Genomic DNA, 18,428 nt, shown 5'->3' with positions numbered 1-18,428 from the left:
ATAAATAACCATCCACGTATCCTTTTAGTAAAAGTCGTCTGCCAAAAGCTGATTCAATCGAACTGTCAAAATGTACTGCACGGACGAGGAGAGTACCTCAAAATTGAGTTGTATTTTACACAGAAAAAAAAGGTTGTTGAATTTTACATCCAAACAGCTTACCACAGACAAACAGACATAACACTGGCAATTTGTTCATCGAACACGCATTTAACGGTCAATTTAAATGTTTTTAGTTGGTAATACCGCCACCTGTGGCGCGCATAGTCAATAACCCTTGTGTTTGACGTTTACACACTACCGCCATCTGTTCAGCGTACTACCCATCACAGTATACTCAACAGATGGCGGTAGTGTTTTAGCAACGATGTTTTAAATTGAAAAGTATTCAATGTGTTATGTCTGTTTGTCTGTGAGCTTACTGTCGTTCTGATATCATGGAAAAGTTCAAAAAATTTCGTAGAAGTGGGAACCCGTAAAAAAATCCAATAAAAATACAATGATTTTCATTGTCATTGTAACCATGATATTTGCTGTCAAAACCAGGCTTCCAAATAGTACAGCCTTCTCGCGACAGTTGGTTTATACCTGAATTGACTGTTGCTTTGTGTGCTTTACTGCCGCTTGCTACCGTACGTTCAGATCTGAATTCGAAGTGTATTGGCAACAGCGCACGCACGAACGAATGAAAGCTGTATTAGAAAAGTCGCATCTATACCCGCTTTGCTAAAATCATCGTGCTTGGAACGTAGTGAACCGAATGGGCTGTATTTATACATTTCTTTATGACCAGGTTCTCAATGTTTCTGTCGTCATAACAGCCTTCACAAACCGACGACATCCCTCAGCTTACCCAAGTGGCTGTCACGAGACATTATATACAACTGATATACGGCAGTGGAGTATGGAAGAAACTCAGAAGAATGATCCCGAACAGATATGTCGGCTCGATGTCGGATCAATGTAAGGTCAATTTATGGTCGACGTCGGCCAAATGTCGGGTCGATGTCGGGTCAATTGTGTGTTTATGTCGGGTCAATGTCGGGTCAACATCGGGTTGGGGTTTGGTAGAAGTCAGGTTGGTGTCGGGTAGGCTTATATTTTTCGCCGGAGACCGCGCGTTTTTAAAAAAATATCGGATGAAAATTTTGCAATGGGCAGCACGAACGTGATAGCAACCGAACGAGCTCCGGAGACAGCAGCAACGAATCGGCAGTTCGACGGACTGCTTGTTGTATGTACGAGGAACGTTACGAATGACCATCCGAGGCTGTCATAGCCGAACGAACAAAATACATGACTAAGAACGAGCTGTCGTGTACTGCACAAGACGGCAACGTTGCATGTCGTATAACAGCCTCACTGTGGGCTGTCGCTTATAGCTCAATCTCAAGGCTGTCGTAGGGAAAAGAAAGCGACAGCCGTTGGTATACTGTCATGAGGCAGTACTTTTGGTATGCCTGGTCAAAACATTGGACATTTTTTTATTACCATAAAATCACAACGAAATTCATGGTTCACAACAATGAAAATCATGGTATTTGAGAAATTTACAATAAAAAAGGGTTGTTAAGCATCTTCTTAATAATATAAAAAAGTGATTTTTCCCGAACAAATTTGATCTCATCACACTAATTTTCGTTGTTTGAGCATTGTATCGTTAAAAATCGAAATTTATTTTTTCTCCCGCACAATAATTTAACAATAAATTTTAATGTACTCATACCAAGGGGTAAGTCACTCAGCACATTGTGCCGGAATTATATTCTACACAGCTTGGGCACATCCATCGGCACATTTTCGGTATACCTTCAGCACAATCTCGTAGGCATTAAATTGTTGCAAATAAAATGGGAGCACTGCTGGACAACTGTCATTGAAGTTGTTCAGAACATTACGTGTTATTTGACTGTATGTTCAGGAACATCTTCTAATTGAATATACCAGAGGAACTCAGACCAGCAGTTCACTTATAGATCTAAATACGAAATGTAGGTTCTAGAGTGGACTGAAAAGGAAGAGACAGTTAATCAGACCTCATTAATACCCTTAATTCAAATAATGCTGCAACTCACACAAAACAAACTAAAGAAGTCTATTCATTACCCTCTATAGTCGGTCTCCAACAATGCTCCCTACCGGTTCCAACTCTTTCCAGCCGAAAGGCTAGGTTTCCGGTCCGCCTTTGAGGGCATTATAAAACACTAAAACACAGGACTTTTATTACCCTATGGATCACAAAACACCGAAATTTCGCACAATCGCCACTTCCCGCGTCATCCTCAATCCGATTTATCCTTGCGATTTCAAACCAAAACATTCAAGGTGTCAGAAATACCGGATTGCTGGGATGGATATTTTACAAATATTCGCAGCTTGCTCTATGACCGGCACAATCAGCATACTTGCGGCACACTGACAAAAAAGATGACCCAAAATTGGTGTGCGGAGTGACCTACCCCTTGACTCATACAGTAAAAAACATTGCAATTTCGTTGTTTTATTATAATTATTTTTTTCTGGTGGAAACCTCTTTATTGTTCAGGAACCTGAATTTTGAAATCATTAGATGTTAAAATAAGGTACACAGCAAAAAAAAATGTAATATCGATCAATGTAATTTAATTTGATGTATGAGAATTCCGCACAAATTCAGGAAATTTCGTGCGTCGAACTTTGCAGAAATTAACGAGAAACGTAGACGTGCAGCAAACTTTGATGAAGTTTTGTGGACTGCGTAAATACTTCATAGAAGTACAGGGCATTTTGAAAAAGTTTGGGGAATTTCGTAGAGATAGAAGACTTCAGAGATCTTCATTTCAGTTTAGGGAACTTCATAGCAGTTTGTCAGATATCTTAAAAAGCTCTATGAACTTCCTGAAGATGAAGATTTCGGACCATCGTTCTATTTCAAGGAACTTTGAAATTTGAGTAAATTTTCTAAAACTTAAGTTAATTTTGTAAATGTTCAGGAAACGTTGCACAGCGTATTCTTTCAGATGTGCTCCCTAGACAGCCAGGAAATATAAACAAACAGTAAGATCAAATAATTCACTCCACAGAACGGATCTAGTAATGGGAAGTGAATGATTTGATCTTACCGTTTGCAGCATCCGGGCCCCGAGAACAGCAGCCATCAGCTCGAGACGAGGAACCGATTGTAGTTTTAGTGGAGCTACCTTTGAGCGTGACATCACCAGCGAACACCTCACGTTTTCGTTGATTACTGCTCTGAAGTAGGCTGCACAACCGTACGCGTGAATGCTTGCATCGGTGAAGACATGCAGCTCTAGAGAGTTGATCGACGATGAGCGGGTGTCTTTGAAGTAGCAGCGAGGTATGTGTAGGTCTTCCACCATCGGTAACTGACGCGCCCAGTGTTCCCACATCTCAAGGCTCTTGTCGTCCCATTCGCACCCCGTGCGCCACAGATCTTGCACCACAATTTTTCCGTGAGTCGTAAATGGTGTGAGCAAACCTAATGGGTCGAAGAATCCCATCACGCAGCTCAGAACTATCCTCTTCGTAGGACGCTCACCTTCCAGCAAGTACGGTCTCACGTCTTGCCGATGCTCCTTCGAAAACGAAAACTCGTCCTGTTTTGGATCCCAGATGATTCCAAGCACTCGCTCCGTTCCACTTTCTTTGTCCCGGTTGAAATGCACCGACTGCTCTTTTTTGATTTCTCCCAGTTCCTCAAGAAACGCTTCGGAGTTCGATACCCAGTTCCTGATCTCGAAACCTCCTTTCGAGTGAACATATCTAACCTCTTTCGCTCTTTTGACTACCTCTTGGATTGTATCGACGCTGTCGAAGTAGTCGTCGACGTAGTGCTTCTCTATTATCGCCACTGCTGCTTCTGGAAACTCCGTGGAAAACTCGATGGCATTTTTGTTTTTCACATACTGCGCTTGACATGGTGAACATTTTGACCCAAACGTTGCGACGTCCATTATGTACACGTTTGGAGAATCGCTTGATGAGTTTCTGAACACGAACATTTGCACCTTCTTATCTGCTGCCCGAATCAGTAGTTGGTGATACATCTCCCGGATATCTCCGCCGAATCCGATTGGTCGTTCTCGAAAACGATTGAGAACAACCGGTATCGGAGTGAGCATGTCCGGACCAGTGAGCTCCTGGGAATTCAAGGAGACACCATTCACTGTTGCCGCTGCATCCCACACCAGTCGTACTTTTCCAGGCTTCTTAGGGTTCAACACTACGTTGATGGGAAGGAACCATGACTCCTGCGGATCGAATTCAGCCAATTCTTCCGGTGTCGCTAGATGTGCGTAGACCTTTTGCTGGTACTCCACGATCTACTTTCGCACATTCTCGTACAGCTCCGGTGTCTTCTCCAATCGTATCTCCAGCTGTTTTAATCTGCGGAAACTTCGGTTTATCAGATTTCCACAGCATTCCGGTTTCGAAACGGTCACCAACACGAACGGTAGTTCGCTCTAAAATCTCCCGAGCTCGTTTCTCCTCCTTTGACTCCTGCGATACAGCTACCACCGATTCCTCCAGTGAGTAATGCTCCTTCAGCATGTGGTGCAGATCTTCTTTGGTGATTTCGTGATGATACCCAATGACGTTCTGCTCACGTTTGGCTTGTCCTCCAATTGGACCGTAGACTGACCATCCAAGTTTGGACCGTACAGCGATTGGCTCCCCTTGCTCTCCAAGTTTAGCTTCCATTGGTGCGATGGCGTGAAGATTGTTCAATCCGATGAGCATACCGGGTCTTTGCCTTGGATACGACGACATCGGTAGATCACGGAGAAAATGGTATGCAGTAGAAATTTCGGCACCGTCCAGTGATTGACTAGGCAGAAGAAGTTGTTCTACGGTCTGTACGCAGCTTTTCCCCGTTTCCGGAAGTGGATATCCACAGGTTCATCTTCGTTGACTCTTTTTCCGCTCGAGTGACATCAACGGTCCATTTGATCGTGAGCGGATGGAGAACTCCTTTTGCCCCTAGACGGTCGGTCAACGATCGCTCCACCAACGTAATTGAAGCTCCTTCGTCCAGAAAAGCTAGCGTCTTCACCGTTGGATTTCCGCTGTGCAGTGACACTGGGATCATTCGGAAGCGGATTGTCCCTTGCGGATGAATGTGAGTGTTCATCACATTTGACGATGCTAGAGGATGCAGCAGAGGATGATGACGCTCTTGACACTCGCCAACGTTGCATCTAATCTTGAACCGACACGGTGCTTTTCCGTGGTCGTTCAGACAGGTTCTACACAGCTTACCCTTGTCAACGACGTTCATGCGATCCGCAAATGACATCGTCTTAAAGTCTTGGCAGAACCGTAGCCGGTGATCTGTACGCTTGCACGCTTTGCAAGGCTTTAGACTCCCGGGTGTTGTGGTGTTAACTGGAGTTTTGTCCTTCCAACTTCCAATCTCGCTATGGTTATAAACCGCTCCTTTTTCCTTCATTCCTCCTTTACCAGCTTTTCCATACCGACTGTCCCTAGCTTTTCCTTTCACCTCGACGCAAGCATTTGCTTCGCATGCCTCCGATACGATTTTCGAGAGGAAATCGGCAAATGTCCTCAAAGTGATCTTCTTCTTTTTTTGGTTTTGAAGCGCACCCATTCACGCTTATCGGAGGAAGGAAGCTTGTCCACCAGACTCTGTACCAACAATGGATTGACAAGATGCTGTTTCAGGTCCGCCGCTTCAAGATGGTCACAAAGTTGTTCTACCGCATTTCCGAAAGGAATAAACGTTCCCAACCGCTCGGCTTTTGGAGGATCCAACTGATTTACCTTCTCTAGGTGATAATGTAGCAGCTGTTCCGGACGACCGTAGAGTTGTCGTAATTTGACGATTAATTTCGGTACGGATTTGGGTAGCAGCAACTGTCCCCGGACACTTTCCAAAGCTGGTCCTTTCAGCAACAATCAATACGAAACTAACGATTTTAAATTGGCTCACCACTTTAGTAGCCTATTGGTCCCAAGCAAACGATTAACGTACCCTATTCTAGTTGAAATTCTATTACTACACTATGTTTGTTTTGATTCGCTATGAAAGTTTGACAGATAACATCAGGGGTGTGTGGATTCATGCAGAACATGCAGGGGTGAGTGAAATAGCTTGGGACCGTTGTTCTGGTACTGAGTGAGCCAAAAATAATAATGATTTTCTTCGGGACCCAGTGGTCTTAGAGTTACCTCTATGCTTTCAGGCTCTCCTGTAGACGGACAAGATTCTCCACGTCATTGTATCCACAAGCTTCGTTTGACGCTACGTAACTGCCAATGAACAGAGGCCATTCCTCTGGATTCCCAGTGAAAATGGGAAGTTTCCTGGAAATTCCATTTCGTGCAGCCAATTGCGCCTTCGTAGGTATAGCGGATTGCTGCTCCAGCCCGTGTTGAACTACTTTCTTCTTTTCTTGCTTCTTCTTCGAATTCTTTTTAGGTTTCTTTTCTTCCTCTGATTCCTCTCCAGACTCTTTAGATGATTCTTCGGATTCCTCGCTTTCTTCTTCTTCTGAGCTGTCTTCTCCGGAATCAGTTTCCTCCTCTTCACTGTCTTCTTCGCTATCTTCATCTTCGGAAACAGCTTTTTTCTCATCTTTACAATGACCTCCAGTACCATTGGTTGGTTTCGATCCACTATAATTTTTCTCCTGCGCATGCTTGAACGATTTCGATTGTCCCTCCTGAGGATCCTGCTTTTTTCCTAGCCGTTTTGAGTTCTTCAAAAAGGCCTTCAACTTTTCTTTCACGCCTGCCCTCTTATCCTGGTACTTTGCTCGCATTTGCTCCATTTGGTCCAAATGTTCTTGTTCATCCTTGAGTGCTTCCTCTAGCAACTCCTTTTCCTGCGCCATTTCCTGCTTCCTCATCTCATTTTCCATTTGGAGTCTCTTTTGCTTCAGGCTACGATCCATATCCATCCTTTTCTTCCACAGCAGACGTTCCACCTCCAATTCCCTCTCCTTCGCTCTTTGCTCCTTCTCTAGCTTTTTTAGTTTTTCCTCGAGAAGCGAACCGGACTGCTGATCGGACTTAACGCTTGAAATGTCAGAGTTGTCGTCCGTTGCGAGCGTCTTCTTGGAAGATTTTCCTTTCTTCTTACGTTTTTCCACAATCTTTTCCTGCTCTTCCTCAACCTGCTGACATTTCTCTGTCGGGCAAAACCACTTCTCCTGATCGTGGACGTTTTCCTCCTGCACTCCTACACAACGGTAATGAAACCATTTGTTACAGTTATCGCAGGCAATCATCCCTCCATCAGTCTCGGAAATTGTCGAACAGGAACCACAGGCCGTCATAGTGAGATTCACACTCATCGTAGGTATTTGAGGTTATCCGTTTATCTATTTTAAAGATTTGTTCGGAATACTACTTAAAGATTGCACTATCTTTTTATAGCAGCTGATTTACGCAGCTTTAACTGCAAAGTTTAATCCTACATTAGTTTCACATTATCAAATCAATCAATTAACTTACAATAGATAGTTTTCCTTATTATCTCGTCCTACGAGTGGTGCGTTGAAGCTTTTACTTTTGTTCCAACACTAGTCTGGGTATCATTATATAATTAGTCCCAATCGCACATAATTCAAATCTTGCGATAAATTCATGGATTACTTACTTTTCTAGTCGGGATCTTTGTCCACCTTTCTAGTCACTAGTTTACGGTATCTGTAATTTTAGATTTAGTTTTGTCTTCCAGTGTTATCCAACCTAGATAAAGTAGCTATTTTATATCATCGTTTTTCATAACTGTAACTCAACAAATTTACCCTCAATTACTGGTAGCGCAATTTTCTAACTGATCAATTACACTTCTATCAACACTATTTTAATTACATTAGTAATTCCACTATAATAAAAGTTTTTAATTTACTCACTTATCAACATTCCATATACTTTAGGTCTCGATTTGTTTTTATTTACTGTTCTCCTTTCAATTCCTTCGTTTACCTAACAGCGATATGGCGTTATCACTAGACTGGTATTTGGCCCAAACCGTGTGGCCAGTTTTCTTTACAATCAGCATTGGCTGATGATTTTCTGATCTGCGAGTTGCTAAAAAAAGGATGACTCAAGAATTTGCATAAGTTTTTGAATATCAGAATTTTTCAAATGGATTGATCAACTTTACAAATTTAAACCATACACTCTGGCAATCCGGCGAGCGGATGCGACGAGATTTTGAATCATATTCCGGTGCTGCGCTGATCCTGGTGGAAACATGGTGATTTGATTGGTTGATCTGTTGCAGGTTGTAGCGATGGCTGTACGACTTTCTGGTAATTCGTTTGTTGTAGCGAGATAGTGGCGCCTGGTGGTCGCTTTGTGGAATTGGTCCCGATACTCAGGCACTTCCTTCTGACCACAAACGTTTGTGGTAGAGTGAAAGAGATAGAACTATAGAGGTACCCGCATAAAAGCGAACCATGCGAATGGTTTTGTAACATCGATCAACTTTATGTGGAATATATCGCGAATTGGTTGCCTGTAATTTACTGATTACCGATTCACGATATATTCCACGTAAAGTTGAGCGATAATACAAAACCATTAATGTACCTTACTGACTACCATAACCATTACCATTAAAGTTCTCAAATCATAAGTAAAAACGTTCTTATATAGTTCTCTTTCTGAAAATGTATGGAGAAAACAAGAATTTGGAATGGTAATGGTTCTTAACAACCCATTATTTGTAAGGTCCAGTTCCAAAAAACCATAATACATAAGGTTGAAACTTTATGATTAAACGTTCATGTAAAGTTCCATAACCATTTCAGTTAAAGTTTAGCAGGGATTATAAACAATTTTTAACCATTTTAGGTAAGGTCAATTTATGGTTCGCGTTTATGCGGGTAACTCTAATGGCGGTAAGCTCCAATCGGTATTATCCTCGGATTAAATCCCGATCAAGAATATCCGGCTGCTTTGATGTCGACATCACAGTTATTCAACACGATGTTATGCAAACACTTTGCAGATCATTCAAACAGGGACGGTATTAAAAGTTAATCCGAGTTGGAGCTTACCGCCATAAGACTAGAAGGTCCCGAAATAACGTGCTCAACTTTTTGGCTCAGCTCTGCACTCAAAAGATTTTCAAATCTAAATAGATTAAAAGTTACGCTAAATCGCAACTCTCCTGACCGACGCATAGATTGGTATAAAGGGAGAGAAAACTGACTTAGTATAAAAATGCTTTATGCAGTCAAATGTATAAAGTGCGAATATTCAAATGATGCATAAATGCGATTTATTCCATGAATAGTATTTTTATGTGCTGGTCAGTGATATTTCCAATGTTATTAATTTTAAACCTAATAATAATGTTACAGGAGGAAATTTATTGTCAATTATTATTTATCACAATAAATCATATAACATAAACTGGATTAATTAATAATGATATGCAGAAAATTCGAACCGATAAATAAGTGCAATAGTGGGTATCCAAAATGTTATCTATGAGGTTTCCGTGGGCATTGAGATGTGGCAACTTGGATCAGCTGCTATCCGGTGATTCCTCGTGTTGATCGTTTCCACAAGATTGATATTGACAGGACAGCCGAATCTCCTAGCAAAATCTACACAGCACATCCATCAAAGGGGCAAACAATCGCTTGGCCTATGGCGATTTCAAAACTGTAGTCTCACGCTTCCGAAATTGTTCAAACGGTCTGATATCAATCCGCGCCAGTTTCGTTCAAGTTCGGAGTGTCTTTATAGTTAGCCCCCTACCTCGCCCCCTACTGTCCAACATGCGGAAGAAATTGACCGTGATGGTGCAAACCGAATGGCGCTAGCGAGTGATCGGATTCAGGTTCATATTTTTTGGCGTTGTAACCGGCCTGGAAAGAGAGGATGTTTGGATCTAGTTTAGAGTTGGCACTTGGCAAGCGAAACTGTTCAAATTCACCTTACCAGCAGTTCTTCACCGTTTCAAAACCGGTCATCTTCATTCGGTGCCACGAAGGTCCTAAGCTTGCAAACATGGTGCAATTGAATTTTGGAGATTGTGGTACTTGGGCTTATTTGCTTGCCAACGTTGCTTGAAGCTAAAAACAAAATTATTATTCAAGTATTCTTCTCAAATCTTAACTGATTCAATTCTTCAATACTTACTAAAGCTTTGTTTACTCCTTGGTGAACTATGGATAAAGACAAGGACAGGAATTCCTATTCCTGATTGTCAACATATCCTGCAGCGTGTGAAGCTCGACGAGAGGGCTGGAACGATAATGGAGTCTTTCCAAAACAGTTTTCGTCCTTCAGCACTTTTAATTCTTGTACAGCTTTGCTGTCAGCGGTATACACTGATCGAATTCTTTGCCAGTAGTCGGACTTAGTATAATTTTGATAAAATAAAATAATCGAATCAATGTATAAACATTGGTTATGCATAAAATCAGTGCTAACATTTGAAAACGGCACAAAAGCCATTTGTAAACAAATGGTTTGTGGGCCCTTTACTCACTACTTGAAGTACACCCACGCGACACAACAGCAACATCGGGTAGGGGAAATTTTCCCCTTCCTGACGATGCTGTTGGTTTGCGTGGGCGTTCTGCGGGTAGCGAGTAAAGGGCCCAAAAACCATTTGTTTACAAATGGCTTTTGCGCCGTTTTCAAATGTTAGCACTGAAATGATTAAATTTTAATCTTTCTTATTTTAGTAATATTTTTGAGTGTGGTACTCTTTTCGGTCCCAAGCTAATCGATTCACCCCTCGAAACATAGGAAAAACGAATAACCCCTCATTTTATCTGTCAAACAAACATTGCGTAGTACTAGAATTTCGACTAGAATGGGGTACGTTAATCGTTTGTATGGGACCAATAGGCTAGTCAAGTAGTGAGCTAATTTAAAATCGTTACTTTCGTATTGATTGTTGATAGAACCAAAACATTCTAGTACAATCCATTAGTAGTGTTGCCATGTGGTACAAGCCAGTAGTAGTGGTGTTGCCGTGTGGTACACTGAAAAATTGCAATAGCAGGTGCGTCACCAAAGTTTTCGAGCTGCTCCGTCTGTCACTTCGTTTGTGCTACAGGCTTGATTACTGAAAACTCAGTCGTTTAAAATCACAATAAAATTTTACCGACTTCGGTAATCTAAACTCTGTGTGTACACTAAAACAAAGATAATAGTTAGGAATACTATTTTGCAGAAAACACTTATTTTCAGTATAACTACGCTTAATACCGTTAAATCCACCACTATAAATATAATCAAATTTACTACCATTCTGTCAAAACTACTATGCTGACTCAAACGGTATAGTAGTTTTGAAAGAAAAAATAGTCAAATTAAACGAATTTCGTTTCTGCACAAATCTATTGGTGGGAATATTTAATTTAAACCATCAATATAGTATTTTTGCCAATGGATTTTGTTTCTGTGTACATTTCGCCAAACTGGGTAGATTTCCATAACTTTTTGGGTAGTTTTAAAAACGAGTAAAAGTATTAACTTAAACTTGTGGGTTATTTTTTAAAATATGTTGATGTAGCAAAAAAAGTGTACTGATGTTGTTTTGCAAAAGAATAATAAAAAAATAAGTTTTATTTACGTTTGCTTGTTTAAGCGCAATCTCCAAAACATGTTTTTTCGATAATCATCAATAGATTTCTACAATCGGTCAGAGGTAATGGCATGCAATACTACTGCCAAAATATTAATATTAAACATCACAAAGTCTAGACAGGATGTCCACGGGGAAAAACATCTGGCAAGCGGCGGCCACTGGAGATCCGATTGCACTCCAGCAATGTCTGCAGAAGAAATCCAGCAAGAACAGGCTCATCAAGGTGGGACACTTTCGCGATAACCATAACTGGACCTTGTTGCATCATACGGTGGCTAGTGGGAATTCGGAATGTGTCGAGCTACTGCTCTCCAAGACCGACATTGATGTGAAGGCTCGTTGCTACGAAGGCCGTACAGCACTATTCCTGGCCTGTATGAAGGAAGTCCAGATCGAGATCGCCGAAATGTTACTGGCAAAGAATGCAACCCTTGTAAACGTATCAAACAACGAATACATTACTCCTCTACACATAGCCGTAGAACGACGGAACTTGAACCTGGTCGAACTACTAGTTGAACATGGCGCTAACGTAAATGCACCAGATTTCGCCGGAGAAACTCCGCTCCATTCGGCGTTGGAATTTGGACACGTAGAGATTCTGGTTCACTTGCTGTACGTTGGACACGCTGATGCAAATGTACGATCGGAAAACGATATCGACGCGCTGGAGATGTTGGCCGCACGAGGGAATTACGATTTGAAGACGAAAATTGCCTGCTTCAAGCTACTCTTCAACTACATGCACAGGAAGCAGGAATACCGGCAGAAATACCGGATGGAAGATATTTATGCTGTGGCGTTACTTAGCTACCGGTCAACGTCCCTAATTCCTTATTTTGTGGAAATCGCTTTACTGTGGGAAGCGAACCTCGATAAACGACGATTGGCTAGAGAACTTCTGGAAGGACCCAGAGATCAGTATCAGACCAGCAGGTTTAGTGATCGCGTGAACAGGAATCTGTACCATTTCCTTGCGTTGTTGCTCTCTGATGATGAAGGAATACGACGACTGCAGGATGATTTCATGAACTATGAAGTAATCTATAGCCACTCGTTGATCCAGAATGAACTGGTTGCCCTGAGTGTTGCGGCAATTCGTGAAGATGACAACGAGAAAAAACTGCGGATGCTGTTGGAATATCTTGATTTCGTGAAGCACCTGGTTTACTTTTTCTCGGATCATCTGGCGGAAACGTTAGATATGATCAAGAACGTTCTAATGAACGATGAAGCAGACCAGAACGAAGCGATGACCGCGGTTGAGCTGTACCGATACGAAACGGTCGTGAATAAAATAATAGAAATTACTTCAGTGGAAGCCGACACGGTTCTGCTCACCATGACTGCCTCGGTGAGTGATCTTCATTTGCAGGCGAAGTTTTTCCATCCGGTCGTCGGATTCTGCACGGATGTTTTCATGGACGAACGTTGGCTAACGGCTGCCAATCTCGAGAAGGCAATGTACTCCAAACTGTTGCATAGGCACGGAACGCTCCGGTTGGTACAGAGTTGCCACGGGTACCGGTTCGAGGAGTTCACGCTGCTGCGACAGACGCGGGATGTCGTCCGTAAAGCGGTGCTCAATGCCATCGACGAGGACGAGAAGAAACGCGATTTGGTGTTCGTTGCACGGTTGAACGCGTTGGAAATTCCACAGAATTTGATCCGGTACTTGCGATATCTGTAAGTTGTGATTTAGGTACGTGTTTTTGTTTACCCCAAAGAAAAACGAATACATTTTGAACGGAAGTGGGTTGCGTTTTTCAAATATCTTTCCGAATGTTCTTGTGTCTAATGATACGAATCAGTTTCCACTATAGAACATTTTCAAGGCATACTCAGTGCGCCCCAGGTAAATCTACTGTCTCCCACGGCATGTTCGGCGGAAATCATCCAGGGTTATTCCCGTTTTCGAACGAATCGAATTTTACACACAAAAGTCGCAGCAAGAAGATCGCTGACGGTTCGGACCGGTCCAGTGTCAAATTTGAACGGCCCCCAAGAGCATGGCTATCACAGCTTCTCATATCTGTTCAACTTGCGACCGAACCAAAACTTGCCATTGCACACGGCGCACTCGTAAAACATCTTTATTAAAATTTAATTCAGGATTTAGGTTTTATTTTCAGTTGTTCTTTAGTACGCTTCGAGACACAGGATAATGATTCATAGGAGAAGATTTGTGAGCAATTCAAGACCTTTTGCTGTTCGTTCAATTCCGAAAGTATTGAAAAATATCAATCTAGGATTTTCTCAACATTTTCATTAGATTAAGTATTGCAAATTTCCTTTTGCTTATACTAGACCGATTAATTTATAGTTTATATGCAATCAATGAGCTTTTGATGACAACTGACACAGTTCGTAAAACAAATTAAATTGATGACCTACCTTACACACTAGGAGATTAATACCGTTGTTGGAATCCGCCCTGCTGAGAATTGTTGAACATCATCTGCTGCTGCTGCTGTTGTTGTTGCTGCTGCTGTTGCTGCTGAGCCGCTGCAGCAGCGGCTGCTGCTTGCTGGGCTTGTTGCTGATAGTCCTGTTGATTCATACCGTTCCCGGGCTGTCCGCTTGGGCCGGACATGCGTACCCTTTTGGCGGCACTGTGATCCATTCCGCCCTGTGCTTGCTGTTGTTGCTGCATTTGCTGTTGTTGTTGTTGTTGCTGCTGCTGCTGCTGTTGGGATTGCTGGTTCTGTTGCTGTTGTTGGAAGGATGAAGTGTGGTTAACAGTAGAGGTATAAAGTGTTAAAATTATACTTACGTTTGCCTGCTGTTGCTGGTTTTGCTGCTGATTCTGATGCTTGAGAAAGGGTAAAGAAATTAATAAGATTAGGACGTACCAACGAATTCAAACAACTTACATTTGCCTGCTGCTGTTGTTGGTTTTGTTGTGCTTGTTGCTGTAGAAAGAAATCGGAAATCAGTACAAGTGTTAGCGTGAACAATTGAATCATAAGCTTACGTTGGCCTGCTGCTGCTGCTGTTGCTGTTGTTGTTGTTGTTGTTGTTGTTGTTGTTGTTGCTGCTGCTGTTGTTGTTGCTGCTGTTGCTGTTGTTGTTGCTGCTGTTGCCGTTTGCTTTCGCCCTTGTCGTCTTGGTCCTCATCGGTGAGGAATTCACGCTTCGGATAAGGTATAGGGCAACCGGCAAAGACGTCCGCCGTAGGCATGGGATCTTCTGAAAAGTAGGGATCTAGCATGGCCTGTTCCGAAGTTATACGCTTGTTCGGATCCATCAGCAGCAGCTTTTGTAGCAGATGGAACGCCTTGCTGTCCGGTTTGATCTTGTGGCGTTCCATGTACTTGACCAGAGAGCAGTTTGCGTAGCTGTGAGGGGAGACAGTGAAAGCATCGATGGAGTTAAAGCGGTACAGTTATTCGCGCCAATTACATACTTGGATCGCTTAAAGTCCTTCGTGAGCGTATGATGTTCGGGCATTTTCCGGATATCTTCCCAGTCCTTGTCCTGAGGGAAGCCCATCACATTGAAGATTCGGTCCAGTTGGTCATGATGATAGGGGTTGCTCGTTTTGATGTCCTCCTGGCGGCAGTGAAATATCGGTTCCGATGTGAGCAGCTCCGCAAAAATGCATCCAATTGCCCAGATATCGATGGCTTTCGTGTAATGTCGAGCTCCCAGCAACAATTCCGGTGCACGATACCAGAATGTTACTACGACTGGATCGAGATCCGCTAGCGGTTTCAGTGGCGCATTGAACAACCTAGCGAAACCCATATCGGCGATCTTCACACGTCCACGTTCGTTCCCTTCTCCCATCACGAGAATGTTGGCAGGTTTCTAAAATATTCAACATTCTTTTAAATCGGAATCTACCAAGACAGTCCAATCTGAACCAACCAGATCTCTATGCAGAACCCAATTGCTGTGCAGATAGTGAATTCCGTCCAATATCTGGTACAGTAAGCTCTTGACCATCCCTTTCGGTACCATAACCGGCTTCTTGGTGGCCTTTGCAGCGCGATGGAACTTGATTATGTGCCACAGATCGTGTTCGGCATAATCGAAGAGTAACCAAACCTTCCGGTCTGTATGCGACAGAAACACCCGTATGAGGTTGATGACGTTGGGATGCTTCAACTCTCGGAGTAGCTGCAGGGAACAAACATATTATATGAAAATCTAAAACTTTAACCAGTTTGAAAAAGGCGCCAAACCTACCGCAATCTCCCGGCAAGCCGACATCGACAGGCCGGTTCCCTCGATTTGCTTCAGAGCGTAGTCTTTCGTGTCGTTGCTTTCTTTCCGGTGCGCTTTGTAGACGTGTCCGTACGTTCCCCGGCCGACCTTACAGCCTTCGTATTCGAACAGGTCTTCCACCTTGGCTCGCTCCTGCTGCGTCTTCATTTTGAACTCGTAATCCATCATAACAGCGTTGCTCATAGCAGCGAAACGGGGATAAATTTTTGTAAATAGAGTTTGTCACTGGCGAACACGTTAATTCACTTGATCGATGGTTACGGCGATTTCGCGATCTCTTGAGTAACTGTAGAACACAATTAATCAAACAGAAAATCGGGAATAGATAGTAAAATTGCTATTTAAAGTTTAATCTGCTGTGAATCCGCTATTCAACGACGGAACTGTAAACAATTCCGATCAAATTTTGTTCCGAAGATTGCGTCCGTCATCCACCAGTATACACGATTATTTCGTTTTCCTCATAAGTTTTATTTTTTTCGTTCTATACTGAACAAAATAACTGCAACATTTTACCTCTGCCAAACTAGCAGGAAAATTCGAGCAAGAAAAATTTTTTTTTTTGCGCCGCCTATGTATCAAACGACGAACTACCAGCAAGAAAAAAAACTTTCCTGCTAGCTTCACATTTTTTTTGCTCCGAAGAGCTTTTTTCCTGCTAACTTCACATTTGCCTGCTGTTCAGAGCTTTTTTCCTGCTCAGTTCACACTAAGAGCTTTTTCCCTGCTGGATTGACAATTTTGAATATAAAAGTGCAGTGATGCCAAAACTACGTAGTTTTCTCGTGAATAAGTTATATATTATTTCATAGGTAAAATGAATATAATGATTAAGTAGATTCAGGGCAGGTTCGGATGTTTTCTGAAAGCAGTTAAAGAAGGTTTCGAAAAAATATTATCTGAGTTTAAAGATCCAGCAATGGGCTAGACAAACTTATATGGGTACGCTCACTTTTAAAGTAGATGTCGAGCCTGTATAAATTTTCGTATCGTTTTCATAGAATGGGGAGTTCAAAAAAGGTTAGGATTTCTTTATTAGGGAGGCTTTCAGCCTGATGCTGGTTCGCCTCCGGAGGACCAAAAGAACTTTAAGGACATTTCCAAAAAAATCTTTGATAAAGTTATTTTAAGCCATTGGCAAATTTTGATTCATCTCTAAGTACACTAGATTTACATGTAGCTTGTAAATATTATCTTACCTTTTGTTTGCTGGAATTGATCTTGATTTATACCTGATTTAGCTTTGGAATTGAATGTATCTAAAATAAACTTTGTTGAAAACAAAATTGCAAGGTATAGAAAATATTTGCGGTTATCTTGACAATTTGACACTCCTCCAAAGAGTTAACAATTATCAGAACTATAATTGAAATCTACTTTTACTTATCTGATGATTCAAAGAACAATCTGTACAAAATAATATTGTTATAAATTATAAATAATAAATGTTAGGCACGACTCGAATCTTTTTTTAGATAACTTGATAAATACATAAGTTCACGTGGACATCAGGAAAGGGGGGAGGGTGAGTCTTTGTCCACGCTTGTTCACGTAGGGGCGAGTAAAAAATCATACTTTTTCTGTCCACGTAGCATATAAATGGCAAAAAAAATTCTCTTGGTAGGGGACACTAGTATTCCAGTATTTCAATCGTTAAGTATAACATTATAATCAGATTAACAATGAAAAACGAACTGGTTACATATATAAATTTCTTCTACACTTTACATTTGCTTTGTGTCCCCTCAAATGCTCAGAAGTATTTTCAGCTATCAATAGTACAATAATATTCAACAATGCATCTTTTTATTGCCGTTACAGCTATAAGGGTATTATAATATGTATATAATGTTTGTGGGGAGCAATATAAATAAATAAATAAATAACTCGATGTTAATGTTAATCATAGAACTTTTTCATTCTGGGATTTCGATGTTGAATCACCTGGACTCATCAAACATACAGACATATTTCTACCTTGGAAACGCGGAGAACTGATCGGAACTTTTAATTAAAAACAGAATCTATCATGTGACACATCAAACCAGTTTTATTAAAACTTAAGTGTATTAAATGATTCTGGATGCCCAGTTAGACCAAATCCAATCCATTTGTAATAAAGTTCTAGGTGAGATAATACGTGCCATGGTAATATGGTAATATACTCGATAATATAACCAAAAACAAAGATTTAGATATTTTTCAAATCTGCGAATTTTTTTAACCCAAAATTATTATGGCAACTACTGATCTGAGTGCTATCTTTAAAAAGTTCAAGAAAATATACCATTAGTGATATCACCCCGTGGCGCGTGTTAGCCCGCTTTCCATCCAGAATTATTTCAGACATTTCTTAGTAAATGGCTAAAACCTAACAAGAATCGGAATCCTTTAAATTTTAAATTTTAAAAACTATGGTAAGAATGGGTTTCACTATATATGGATAATGGCCTATTAAGGCTCATTGCCAGGCATGGAAAATCATTTACATACATTCATTTCATGCAATCATTTACATTCATTTGCCTCTATTTTTTTTCATGAATAGCAATCCGCAAAATGATGTATACAGCTTTAGTAGGTTTTTTTTTATTAGCTAATACTTTTACCC

The 18,428-nt window shown here is 41.4% G+C and overlaps 2 protein-coding genes across 3 annotated transcripts; one reads left to right on the top strand and one right to left on the bottom strand.

Annotated features, from left to right (window-relative positions):
- Window positions 1-11,579: 11,579 nt before the first annotated feature.
- Window positions 11,580-13,323, top strand: LOC135703832 (uveal autoantigen with coiled-coil domains and ankyrin repeats-like). Its single transcript, XM_065225158.1, has 2 exons — window positions 11,580-11,647; window positions 11,704-13,323. Exon 2 carries the CDS (start codon window positions 11,709-11,711, stop codon window positions 13,275-13,277), a length of 1,569 nt encoding a protein of 522 aa, XP_065081230.1. The 5' UTR covers window positions 11,580-11,647; window positions 11,704-11,708; the 3' UTR covers window positions 13,278-13,323.
- Window positions 13,324-13,941: 618 nt separating this feature from the next.
- Window positions 13,942-16,220, bottom strand: Cdk8 (cyclin-dependent kinase 8). 2 transcript variants are annotated; one of them, XM_065225156.1, is made up of 7 exons: window positions 15,779-16,220; window positions 15,458-15,709; window positions 14,994-15,397; window positions 14,562-14,925; window positions 14,461-14,499; window positions 14,361-14,399; window positions 13,942-14,297 (listed from the first exon to the last, which is right to left on the bottom strand). In XM_065225156.1, the coding sequence occupies exons 1-7, from the start codon at window positions 15,998-16,000 to the stop codon at window positions 13,998-14,000; spliced, it is 1,620 nt and encodes a 539-aa protein (XP_065081228.1). In that variant the 5' UTR covers window positions 16,001-16,220; the 3' UTR covers window positions 13,942-13,997. The 2 variants fall into 2 exon arrangements, with proteins under 2 accessions (XP_065081228.1, XP_065081229.1); XM_065225157.1 differs by having other exon boundaries at window positions 14,361-14,393.
- Window positions 16,221-18,428: the final 2,208 nt, after the last annotated feature.

The sequence above is a fragment of the Ochlerotatus camptorhynchus genome, unplaced genomic scaffold, assembly GCF_037179485.1.
Source record: "Ochlerotatus camptorhynchus isolate MF236.1 unplaced genomic scaffold, CSIRO-AGI_Acam_v1.1 ptg000222l, whole genome shotgun sequence".
Taxonomy (NCBI): Eukaryota; Metazoa; Arthropoda; class Insecta; order Diptera; family Culicidae; genus Ochlerotatus; species Ochlerotatus camptorhynchus.
The sequence above is the reverse complement of the archived record's forward strand: the minus strand, read 5'-3'. Positions and strand labels throughout refer to the sequence as shown.